Source organism: Onthophagus taurus, chromosome 7 (genome assembly GCF_036711975.1).
Source record: "Onthophagus taurus isolate NC chromosome 7, IU_Otau_3.0, whole genome shotgun sequence".
NCBI lineage: Eukaryota > Metazoa > Arthropoda > Insecta > Coleoptera > Scarabaeidae > Onthophagus > Onthophagus taurus.
In genome coordinates, this window is record NC_091972.1 from 7,801,038 (window position 1) to 7,814,065 (window position 13,028).

General features: G+C 32.8%; 2 protein-coding genes and 1 non-coding gene across 4 annotated transcripts; 2 read left to right on the plus strand and 1 right to left on the minus strand.

Moving 5' to 3' along the window:
* Positions 1-1,581: 1,581 nt before the first annotated feature.
* TRNAH-GUG (transfer RNA histidin (anticodon GUG)) lies at positions 1,582-1,653 on the plus strand. Its single transcript has one exon. It is a non-coding gene; the product is annotated as a tRNA-His (tRNA).
* Positions 1,654-2,172: 519 nt separating this feature from the next.
* Positions 2,173-7,377, minus strand: LOC111422818 (dihydrolipoyllysine-residue succinyltransferase component of 2-oxoglutarate dehydrogenase complex, mitochondrial). Its single transcript, XM_023056060.2, has 5 exons — positions 7,002-7,377; positions 6,761-6,825; positions 6,567-6,689; positions 3,447-3,870; positions 2,173-3,355 (listed from the first exon to the last, which is right to left on the minus strand). Exons 1-5 carry the CDS (start codon positions 7,089-7,091, stop codon positions 2,618-2,620), a joined length of 1,440 nt encoding a protein of 479 aa, XP_022911828.1. The 5' UTR covers positions 7,092-7,377; the 3' UTR covers positions 2,173-2,617.
* Positions 7,378-7,902: 525 nt separating this feature from the next.
* Positions 7,903-9,503, plus strand: LOC111422847 (putative receptor-type tyrosine-protein phosphatase mosPTP-1). Of its 2 annotated transcripts, none has more exons than XM_023056100.2 (2): positions 7,903-8,058; positions 8,118-9,503. In XM_023056100.2, the coding sequence occupies exon 2, from the start codon at positions 8,390-8,392 to the stop codon at positions 9,440-9,442; it is 1,053 nt and encodes a 350-aa protein (XP_022911868.2). In that variant the 5' UTR covers positions 7,903-8,058; positions 8,118-8,389; the 3' UTR covers positions 9,443-9,503. The 2 variants fall into 2 exon arrangements, with proteins under 2 accessions (XP_022911868.2, XP_022911869.2); XM_023056101.2 differs by having other exon boundaries at positions 7,955-8,058; positions 8,140-9,503.
* Positions 9,504-13,028: the final 3,525 nt, after the last annotated feature.

Below are 13,028 nucleotides of genomic sequence, written 5' to 3' on the forward strand. Positions count from 1 at the left end.
ATATCGTAAAACCAGCAAGCGCAATTATCTTGGTTATTATTATAGCTGGAGTATTATAACTAAGACATTATATGGACACTTTTTTACAGAGAATTTGATGACGTAGTCAAAAAAATTTTTTCGGTTTTAGATTTTGAGATATTATCACAATGTTCGTTTTTTTAAATGGAAACAACCACTGATTATTCGCTTATTAAATTCGTTATTTTTTTCTGATTACAAAAATATAGGGTTTGACAGGTCTATTTCTTATTGTTTTAGAATAAAGCTAAAAATTAACTTTTCTTTTAGTGTCTTCCAAAAAATTAAATTTACAGTTTCCTGTAAATTACGGTATTATAATTAAAAATTAAAAAAACATATCTCTGATATTTGAAACAAATATATTTGTTAAACTATTTAATTTATATATGTAATTATACAAAAGTTGGAATAGATTGCATTATTTCACATTTTTTATTAATATTTAATATTATTCTTAAATGACTTAATAAATTATTGATAGATGGCGCCATATGTTCTTTTTTTAATTCAAATAAACATAGCAACATTTGTTTGTATTCAAAAATTTTCTGAAGTGTCACTTTAAAAATCCTGTTTTTTAAGATGGATTACGAAAAGTTTAACATGTTAGAATGTTACATATTAGAAAATAAAGTAAATTTTATATAAATTTTTACAGGAAACTGTAAATTTAATTTCGTCGACGACACTAGATGGAAATTTTATAAAAAAAAGTTTATTTTTAGTATTATTCCAAAACAATAAGAAATAGACCTTTCGAACCCTATATTTTTGTAATTAGAAAAAAATAAAGAATTTAATAAGCGAATAATCAGTGGTTGTTTCCATTTAAAAAAATGAAAATTGTCATGATATCTCAAAATCTAAAACCGAAAAAATTTTTTTGTCTACATCATCAAATTCTCTGTAAAAAAGTGTCCATATAATGTCTTAGTTATAATACTCCACCTAGAATAATAACGAAGATAATTGCACTTGCTGGTTTTACGATATTTTCAATTTTGGCCTCTAGGGGAAAAACAAAAGACGATAGCGCTATGAGGTTTTCGGCATTAGCAGTTTCTCAAAAAACGAGATCATGACATGGAAGCTACTTTTTTTCTAACTCTTATAGTTTCCGAGTTAGCCTATTCGGACATCGAATTTGAACCACCTGTACAATTCTAATGGCCACGTCGAAAAAGTACGTCTGTTCTTCTAAGGGATGTCACTTTATAATTATAACCTCAAATCAAAACGTCTTGTGAGCGTTGTCATGAATCTGTTAGTGTTTTCACAAGCCGAAAATGTTTTCTTTGAAAGGAAAATCATTAAATAATATCTTTGACATATAACCTCCATTACTAACATAACCTACATTTAAATGTATGTGGTGAAATAATCTAAGTCGTACGTCCATATCTTGATTCATACCATTTTTAAGCGATCTGTCACTGCCAGCTCTCGTGGTTTCTGCTATAAATTATAGATTAGTTCTGTCAGAATACGCTTTGTTAAAGTTAACCTCAAAAATTTCTTAAGAGTATCGTTTTTAAAACAAATAACATCGCCTCAGTAGCCGTGATCGTCTAGTGGTTAGGACCCTACGTTGTGGCCGTAGTAACCCAGGTTCGAATCCTGGTCACGGCAATGTGAAAACATTGTCACGGTGAGGAATTTTTTTTATGGTTAAAATATTGTCACTGAATCTTTTTATCCTTTCTTTATAGATCAATTTTATCTTAAATTTACTACTCGCTATGTTGGCAAAATGGAGAGCATAATAAATACATTCTAAAAGGTGAAGGTTAATAGGACGGAAATCCCCAATAAATGTTACATAAAATCAGCTTTCTCAAAAAACGCATTGTTGACTGGTTAGGAAATTATAATTTTATTTGCAAATTGTATAAATGACTGCTTTTAATATTTTTCACTACATATCTATTCATGTGGATTTTGTAACAAACTAAAGGATTTTTAATAATCAAGGATGTTCTATTATTGTCTTCATTATCAACAAAATTCTTTTGAAACTTGTTTAGAGATTTATTCTATAACGTTTTCGTTAAACAAATAAGCTTCAATAAATGAATGCAGTAAAATCAATAACAGTAGGAATTATATGGTGGAAAACAAAAATCAACATTTTGCAAAATAAAACTCTAATAACATTGTCATTTATGTATTATTATAACCAACAATACAATGAACGCTGACAATTTTGCCAACAAAAATGTACACGGGGGGTTTTCCCTCAAATAAATATTAGATATTACATTACACATAGGGCAAAAAAATTGGTTAAAAATTACAATTAAAATTTTTTGGTGATATAGATGAATTAATTTTGAAAATAAATGTAAATAGAATCTAAATTAAAGAAATAAAACTGGGATTTCACTAAATCGTGCACGGTTTCCTTTATTTTTTATTTATCTTTACGTTTCCTTGCTATTATGTGTTACAAATTATTTAAAAATCAACGAGGACCCTGTAATAAAATAATAAAAATCCTCGTTTATTTCTAAATTAATTATTACGACTCGTCCGAGTACAATAGGTATATTAAAAAAAAACATCCCAAGAATGCTTTTTTTTCTTTTTTAAGGATTTACAAACCGGTTAAGATGACGCGAGGGTCTTCAACTGCCGCTTTAATCTTTCTAAGGAACATAACAGCCTCACGACCATCTATTAACCTATGATCATAACTCAAAGCGATATACATCATTGGTCTAACCACTACTTGACCTTTCACAGCTATTGGACGATCGAATACACCATGCATTCCCAAAATAGCTGATTGAGGCATATTTATAATCGGAGTACTTATTAAAGAACCAAAAACACCGCCGTTACTAATCGTAAAAGTACCACCATCCATATCTTCAATTGCTAAAGTACCCTTTTTAGCTTTTTCACCAAGATTAGCAATTTCTTTTTCAATATCAGCATAGGACATTTTTTCGACATTTCTTAAAACAGGCACGACAAGACCTTTAGGCGTCGCAACAGCAACAGAAATATCAATGTAATCGCGATAAAGAACTTCATTCCCATCAATAACCGCATTTAAAACCGGTTGATCTTGAAGAGCGTAAGCGGCCGCTTTACAAAACACAGACATAAAACCTAATTTAACGCCGTGCCTTTTAACGAAAGCATCTTGATTTGTTTTACGATATTCCATGATGTAACTCATATCGATTTCGTTGAATGTTGTTAACATGGCAGTGGTATTTTGGGCATCTTTTAATCTTTGGGCTATCTTCAATCTCATTCTGTTCATCTTTACTCTTTGCTCACTACGTGTTCCAGAAATTAAAGATGTTGGATCTTGAGGTGGAAGCTAAAAGAATTAATTTTTAGAATTTTCAATAATTGCTTATAATTGTAATTAAATTTAATATAATGATCATCTAATAATAATAATTGTTTACCTTCACTGTGGCAGCTTCCAGTGTTTGTGCATGTCGAATTGCAGCAACAGGAATTGAACTAACTGGAGCTGCAGGTCGTGGTGGAGCTGCAGCTGCTCTTGGAGGAGGAGGTGGTGGTTTACTAGCAGCTGCGGATGGTGGTGGTGGAGGTGGTGGTGGAGGTGCAGTAGGTGGTGGGGCAGCTTTTGGTGATGGAGGTGCTACAGGAGCAGCTTTAGCAGCCGGAGCAGCACCACCAGCGGGAGCTGCACCAACTTTAATCTTAAAAAGTTTATCTCCAGGTTTTACAGTTGTTCCATCAGGGATCATAATCTCTTCAAGAACTCCATGAGAGGGGGCGGGAACCGGGATGGCGGTTTTATCGGTTTCGATTTCGCAAACAACATCATCTTCTCGGATTGGATCACCGACTTTTTTCATATACCTTAGGAAATTAATTTTAAATAAAAATAAGTCATATGATTTAAAGTTATAATTTTATGGAAAAATTCAAGAATCGATGTGAAATGACCAAGAAAACACGTTCAATATAAAAAAATGTGCGGAAAAGTGTAGAACATACCAAAAATAACATTAAAGTTTCGATGTGACGTCATGTTTTGTGACGTCACAAGCAAAATTAACCAAATTGTTTATTTTATAGCCACGCACAAAATCAATCTGATAAACTTAACAGTAAAGTTATTTTCACTAAACTAGGTATATTTTCGGATGAAATACTCTTGTTTTTCTTAAGGTTTTGATGCATAACGACCTGTTCTACAGTGACCCACATAAGTGATCAGACACTTATGTATTATACATGAAATAAATATTTATCTTCACAATTGATTTATTATCGCTTCTTTAGTGTATTTAGTATATTCTTAGAGACATTTCCTTGAATAATTTAGTAAAATTTTCAACAACATGATTGAGAAGTCTATTGATTATTGGAACAAGGTCATTTTTGTAGATGAAAGTAAGCTCAATATATTTGGAAGTGATGAACGGATAATGGTTAGGCGGAAATGTAATGGAGAGATGAAAAAAGAAAATCTAGCGCCAACCGTAAAACATGGTGGTGGTGGAGTCATGGTTTGGGGGTGTATGTCGGCGGCTGGGGTGGGTGATTTGGTTACAATAGAAGTCATAATGGGCCAATATGGCTATTTGAACATTTTAAAGAACCATTTAAAATCGTCCGCAAATAAAATGGGCCTTCTAAACAACTTCCAATTTTATCAAGATAACGATCCGAAACATAAGGTCCATAATGTAAGGCTATGGTTACTTTACAACTGCCCAAAAGTAATCGAAACACCTCCACAATCACCTGATCTAAACCCAATCGAACATCTTTGGGAAGAATTAAATCGCTGAATAAGGACGCGAACCATATCCTCCAAATCAGAGCTCATTAAAACGTTGAAAGAAGAATGGGCAAATATATTCTCCACAATTACCAAAAATTTGGTTAACTCGATTCCAAAAAGGTTGACAGCTGTTTTATCGGCCAAGGGAAATCCCACAAAATGTTAAAATTCGATTAAATAAACTATTATTATAATTATTATTATAAATAAAACCTTTTCGCTGTTTTATTATTAATAAGTATGTTTTCTACATATTTTCTATAATATCTATCATACTCTATTTGTCGTTTTTGTTGATTTATTTAATATCTGTTTATTTTTGTGCTATAGCTTAGTGTCCGATCATTTATGTGAGTCACTGTAGATAGACTGTGTGTCAATAGACTCTGTGTTAATACTAGAACTAACACTAGACCTAAAACTAGAAACATTCGGATTTAGACGCACGTCTCTCAAGACGGCTAAACCCGAATGAGTCTAGTTCTAGGTCTTGTATTAGTTCTAATGTTAGTTCTAGTTTTAAGCAATAAAAATATGCAACAGTGATATCTTATGCTAACTAGCGCTACCTACCACTGTCACTAGAACTAACATTAGACCTAGAACGAAAAACATTCAGGTTTAGCCGTCTTAAGCGACGCACAGCTAAACCCGAATGTTTCTGGTTCTAGATCTAGTGTTAGTTCTACTTTTCGTTCAATAAAAATATACCACAACCTAATGCTAAATAACATTTAAAACTAGAACAAACACCAGACCTAGAACTAGAAACATTCGGCTTTGGCCGCACGTCTCTCAAGACGGCTAAACCCCAATGATTCTAGTTCTAGTGTAATATTAGAACAAGTTATTTTCACTAAACTAGGTGAGATTACAACGTATATTTTCGGATGAAATACCCTTGATTTTCTAAGGATTTCGATGCATAACAACCTGTCATTAGATAGACTATGTGTCAATAGACTCTATTTACCATTTACCTACTCGCGTGGATCTTAATATTAACCTAACAAACCTACCCTCTGCTCCATGCCCAACCCGACATTTGGGAAATTCGCACTAGTTTAAATGTTAATTAACCTAACTCAAGGTCAAATTTCTACACAACATTCTAAAATAGATCATTAAATTAGGTGTATCCAAATATAACGCATTGTTTTAACAAACCCAACCCGGAATTTACAACCCACCCTCTGCTCCATGCCCAACCTGACACTTGGAAAATTCACACTAGTTTAAATATTAATTAAGATAACTCAGAGTCGAATTTCTACACAAAATTCTGAAATAAATCAGTAAATTAGGTGGATTTGAATGTAATGTGTAAAGAGGAGGGCATCAGGTATAGATTTTAGGTTATCTTTAGTTCATAGATGGTAAACGACGACATTTTAGTCGTTGTGCGTCGAAAATCTAGAGAAACAACCGTATTTCACCCGAAAATATGCGTTTTAACCAAATGTGCAGCGAAAATATATGCTTAAATACATGACGTCACAAATAGTGAGGTCACGTCGAAACTTTAAAGTGATTTTTCGGTAAGTTTTACACTTTTCCGCAATTTTTTTTATTTATAATGACTTACTTGAGTGATTTTCAGTCGATTAAAAAAAAATTGTCGATTTTTAAGCCACATGATGATTCTTGAATTATACTTAATTTTATTTATTGAATTAAATTTGATAAAAGTGTTATTAGAAAGTAATGACCTTGATAAAGATAAGTAGGTCAAAATAATTCAAAAGGAATTTGGAATAATACTCACTTAACATCACCTTCAGCTACGGATTCTGGAAAACCAGGGCAAGCAACAATTTTAACTTCATCCCTTAAAATAGAACTAGTTCTAAAGAATTTAACACCTTGGTCATAAATATTCCGATGTTGTCTATAACACCAAAAATAAGAATAATAAAAAATCACCGTATCATAGTAAGCAAATATTTATTTTACACCAACCTCGTAATTAACTTAGAACTATTTTTCGATATTCTTACTGCATGCTGAATAGATCTTGTCCCAATCTAAAAACAAATAATCAATTTAAAAGTGGCTTATTTTAAAATAAGAATTTATTCTTATTTCTTTCATCAAATTGCACGTGTTACATAATACAATAAAATTAATGGTAGATACTGCACATAATCGTGCCTATTTTAAACTCTAAAAAACGCGCGTTACGTTAACTGGTTACATTTACCTGTAAGGTTTTGGTGTTGATAGATTCGTTCAATGCCCTAATTACCGATCGGGACATATTTCTGGAAGCCATGGTTAGCATTCCAGCCATAATTTTACTATTTAGGAACTCGAACGGTCCCCGTACTCTTGTCAAAATGATCGAGACTTACCAACCATACCCTAGTGTCAGAAGCATTTGACACTTTTCCAGTGATTTTTCATAATCAGCGCCACACAGCGATAAGAAATTGTACTCATCACTTATCATTAATAAACTTTTTTTAAATCTGGTTTAATTTTATCGTATTTTAACGTAAACTAATTGCGCAAAACTATTTCGATATCCACACGGAATTTTACGCAATTACTTATCTAGGTTTAAAGTTGAATGTTTCGATTATCCACTTCAACTTATCAATACCACACCCATTTTTTTTAACAATTATATTTATCCATTATTATTTAAAATTAACTTATCAAATATTTATAATAATACAACAATAAATTATTTTAGCGTTAAAGTAATCAAATTTAGCTTAAATTTAATCAAACGAACCTTTACACGGTTCAAAGTTTTTTCTAACGTTTTGTTTAGACAAACTTGATTGGTTTTTTTAACAATTAAAATTATTTATAATTATGTAAAATCGTTAAAATTCATCTATAAACTTAAAATAAATACATGCAAATATTTGGAATGAATCAATCGAACATTTCATTCATTGACTTTTATTACTATTTCTACAAATTACCACCAGCATTCTAATATAAGCGCTGCTGTCCAAATATAAATTTGAATACAGTTTATTTTTCACGTTTTTTAATTTCTTCTTTTTAAATCAATTATTAATATTTTGTAAAAAAACTATAGATTCAACTCTATAAGTTATTAAATGTTTTACAATTTATAAACGAGCTGTATAACACATTTCACGAAATAAGTGAGGTTATGTACATTCTAATTGAACTGTCAGTCTAAAAACTTAATTTTAATGTATAATGGCTGGATCTGGAGCTTATAAAAGAATATTAACCGTTTTGGAACGTTTACCAGTAGATCCAAGCAAAAGTGGAAGGTATTTGCAAATTTTTTAATATTTAAGTACGCATTGTTATATAACATAACCTTACTTAGAGATTTGGGTCCTTATTTAAAGGAATACGTAAAGAAACAATACAAAGAAGGTAAATTTCAAGAGCACGTCCAATATTGGGATAGACAATACATAGCGTTAGAAAAGATAGTTGATAACGAAAATTTAAAAAAATATAAACGAGTTTTGAATTCGTCGGCGACAGGATTAACTGCAGAACAGTGTAATATAGCTTTATCAAATGAGTTTTTGGAGTTGTTGATTGAAGAGGATAAATCGTTTATAAATAAGGTGTTTAGTAAAGATAAGAAGAATGAATAAGATTAGAATTTTAAGAAAATGTAGTAGTTTTGTTTTAAATGTAGAAAATGTTCCACATAAGCCGGTTATGGCAGAAGCTGTGTTAAAATATTTAAAACCAACAGATGATCAAGTTATATTAGATATGACTTTTGGGGCAGGTGGACACAGTAAAAGAATTTTGGAAACTTCAAAAAACATAAAATTATTAACTTTAGATAGAGATCCAGTTGCTTATGATTACATGAAAAAGCTACAAGAAGAATATCCAAATAGAATTGTTCCACTCCTAGGAAAATTTTCTGATCTTCCACACCTTTTAAGTGAGCAAAAAATATTTCAAAACTCAATTGATGGTATTTTATGTGATTTTGGGTGTTCTTCCATGCAATTTGATGAATCAGATAGAGGTTTTTCGTTATCAAAAGATGGCCCATTAGATATGCGGATGGATAAAGATAGGTGTCCAGATACTTTAACAGCCGCCGAAGTCCTTGAAAGAGCTACAGAAGAAGACTTAGCAAAGATAATTAAAGTTTATGGTGAAGAAAAATACGCAAAAAGAATTGCTCGAGCTATTGTGGAGGCTCGATATTTATTTAGAAAATTACAAACCACCGGAGAACTAGCTGATTTAGTTGATTCAGTTTGCGAAGATGACAACAGAGTTGATAAATTACAAAGATATTCTCATTCGGCCACAAAAACTTTTCAAGCACTTCGGATTTTTGTTAATAATGAATTAAATGAAATTAATTACGGTTTAGTTTTAGCGGGGAAGTATTTAAAATTTGGAGGGAGAATTGTTACGATCACTTTTCATTCATTAGAAGATACAATTGTTAAACGACATTTATTAGGAAATGTTCTAAATAACACTGCTAATCCTTTACCTTTAAAATATAGCAGTCACAATATGAGTTTACCTAAAGAAAATATGGATCAACTTATGGAACCAAATTGGATTTGTTTAAATAAACATGTAGTTACACCTACTGAAGAGGAAATTGATGAAAATCCTAGGAGTCGATCCGCTAAATTAAGAGCTGCTGTTAAAGTCAAATAATTTGCTTTTTATATTTTTTTATAAACCTTTTTAACAATGAAAAAGAAAGTGGTTATTTAGATTTAACAAAATGTATTTTTATTATTAACCTAAAACATTGTATGATATCATCAACTTATACTGCTTGTAACTTATACAAGGTGTCTTGTACTTTATGGAACAAACCTAACCTTAACCTGTTCTATATAGTAGACGCCACGAGAGCTGGCAGTAAATCATCATTTTCCGCTCTTACAAATGCCATACGTAGTTCACAAACCGCTAGAGAGTAATGTGTGTTGGAAAGAGATAGCATTAGTTTAATATGTCTGCTGTACAATTCAAATGGCCACGTCGAAAAAGTACGTCTGTTCTTCTAAGGGATGTCACTCTATAATTATAACCTCAAATCGAAACGTCTTGTGAGCGTTGTCATGAATCTGTTAGTGTTTTCACAAGCCGAAAATGTTTTCTTTGAAAGGAAAATCCAAGGACAGTGGAATTTAACAGGACTGCTACATCCATTATATTTCTGTAGTCCACTACGGGTTGGTTGCCCGCACTCTACGTCACACTATTTGCCACGCCTGGTAACTGTCTGTGTTTTAGAGGTTATATGATAGACATTAATACGTCTAAAAACATAAAACTTCAAAAATAATATGAATACGTCTAGGATACAACCTCTAAAAATACACAGCAAAAGTATAGACCATAACAACAGCTGGGCGTGGAAAATGGTGTGACGTAGTTTGCGGGCAGGTTGTCACAACAATGAATGTAGCAGTCCTGTTAGATTCTACTGTCCTTGGGAAAATCATTAAATAATATCTTTGACAATGTTTGACATATAACCTCCATTACTAACATAACCTACATTTAAATGTATGTGGTGAAATAATCTAAGTCGTACGTCCATATCTTGATTCATACCATTTTTAAGCGACCTGTCACTGCCAGCTCTCGTGGTTTCTACTATACGTAACATTAATAGTTTGCGAAATAATTAGGGTTTAACCTAGTGTGTCATGGAAAACCAAGGTCTATAGAACATAAGGTTACCCAATACCGATTCTCCTCCTCTGAGAGGCAAGGTGGGTCAGTGACGTAGCTGGTTCTATGAACAACACAACACGATGCGAGGTTTAAATATTTTATATAGACTGTACCCAAGACTGTACTACAGTATAAGCACGTATAGGCTATCTTTTATTCTGACTGTATCGAACCAGTGACGTCAATTTGCGGGGTAATAATCGATACTACAGAGGCATAGGGAATGAGGTAACCTTATGTTCTATAAACCTTGATGGAAAACAAATGTTTAATGAGATATTGACAAACGTCTAAGATCCATTACTACCATCTTTTAGTTAAATTTCTCTTATAGATAAACCCATCTACTAGCCAATCAGAGCGCGTAAAATAGCCGTAACCGGGGTAATAATCCCTTAGATAGCTTAACCAGAAGATGGTAGTAACAAGCTTAAGGCTCGTTAAGGGATTATTACCCCGGTTACGGCTATTTTACGCGCTCTGATTGGCTACTAGATGGGTTTATCTATAAGAGAAATTTAACTAAAAGATGGTAGTAATGGACCTAAGTCTGATTTACGTTATGTTAATAGACAACCTAAGCCTTGACGTCACAGAGATAAACTAAGTGACATTTTAAATGACATTTTTATGGCGATTTATTTTAGCTACGAAATTGTTTGGAGTCGGTGTAAGCTTCGCCCACCTCTGTGACGTCAGACTTAGGCAGAAGAAATCCTTAATTTATTTTTTATGCACGGACATTCTGCAAGTTCTTAGTAGAACTTAGTAGTTCTTAGTAGAACTTGCAGAATGTTTAATGAAAGCTATCCACATTTACCGCCCATGACAAAAGATAAAGTTAGAAGAATAGAAGCAAATTTTTTGCATTTTGGAGGAATTAATCACGTGTTAAACCGACCAAAAAATGTAGTGTAGTAGATAATGAAGCAAAAGAGGTGAATACCTTGGCATATTTCGAGGTCAATCCCAACGCCTCAATTCGAGCTGCCAAAGAAGATCTGGGAATTATTAGGTGTTCAGTGCAGGGAGTCTTGAAGAAACATCAGTTCCACAACTACAAGTTATCGTTAGTTCAAGACATTCATCCTCAAGATCTCGACGACCGAGTCAACTTGTGTGAGATGCTATACCTTCGCTGTCAAAAGGATGAAAACTTTTTGAAAAAATTATATCGACGAACGAATCTAAGTTTTCGCGCGAAGGTATCTTTAACAATCATATATGGGCTTCCATCAACCCACATGCAATACGAGAAAAAAACTATTAGGTTAGGTTTAGTTTCAACGTTTTTTTTGCCTTATGATGGATGGCAGGTTCGCTTAGGTCATTTATGACGGTATTGTAATGACAAAGCGGTACCTGAATTTATTACGTACTGTGGTAGAAGATTTTCTTGACAACCTGTCTTTGAACTTGAAAAGAAGCTATTATACTGGATGGAGCTCCAGCCCATTGCACCCAGGAACTCTCCTCAATCTTCGAAGACAGGTGGATAAGGCGGTTACTGTGGAACTGGCGGGCAGATTTCCATATTTGACGACTGTGGACTTCTACCTTTGGGGACGTATAAAACATCAGGTCTACCAGACAGCGGTAAACACGACGGAGGAATTGCAAGCACGCGTGCGAGCAGCATTCAACAGTCTCTCTCCTCAAGAAGTACGAAAAGCAATACTTGAGGGTGTTTTTTCACGTATAACGCACTGCCTGAATGCGAACGGCCACCAATTCGAACATTTATTGTAACTTGTTGTTGAAATGTTGATATTTCGCAAGTTCCACTACGAACTTTGTCGCGCTTTCCACATATAAAAAATAAATTAAGAATTTCTTGATTTGTGTAAATATTTTTTTCGTTATTGTTATTGATTTTAACTCTTTTTAGTACTAATATTAAGGCATCTAACAGATAATTATTAGCTCACATGCATCAGGTGACGTAAACAAGTGAGATTTTGACAAGAACTCATTGACCACGCTTATTTTCGATGGCACACTAGGTTAATATTGATAACATGTATGCATTTTTCAAAAAACCCTTATATCTCCCAAACTAGTAATGTTAGCTATAGGACATATGGGGGACATATAAAGATGTAAAATGAAACGACTAAGTAATAAAATATGGGGGTTACCAAACGATCTACACAGCCGTTCTCGGCACCAAAACATACTCCATCATGTTGGTTAAGTATATTCTGAATCCTAAGTTGATATCCCAAAAATCGAGAAATTTTGAGTAAATGTCTGCTATATAGAACAGATTTGCTTAGAAAAAATCGAATAACTCGAGAAAGTTGGAATCAAATTGCAAAAAGTAAAGTTATTCATAAACCATGAAAATAGACAAATCCAAATATATAAAAATATACAGATGTTTCATTAAAAAAAATAAGTAGGTGGCGACTTCCGGTATAACAGGAAGTGCTAGAAATCTGAAAATATTTTAGTCAAACAGAACGTTATTGATTATACTTAAATCTGAATTCTCAAATTTTTATTTTGGCCAGAACCCCATAGACGTCTAATGGACAGTCTCATTGAGATA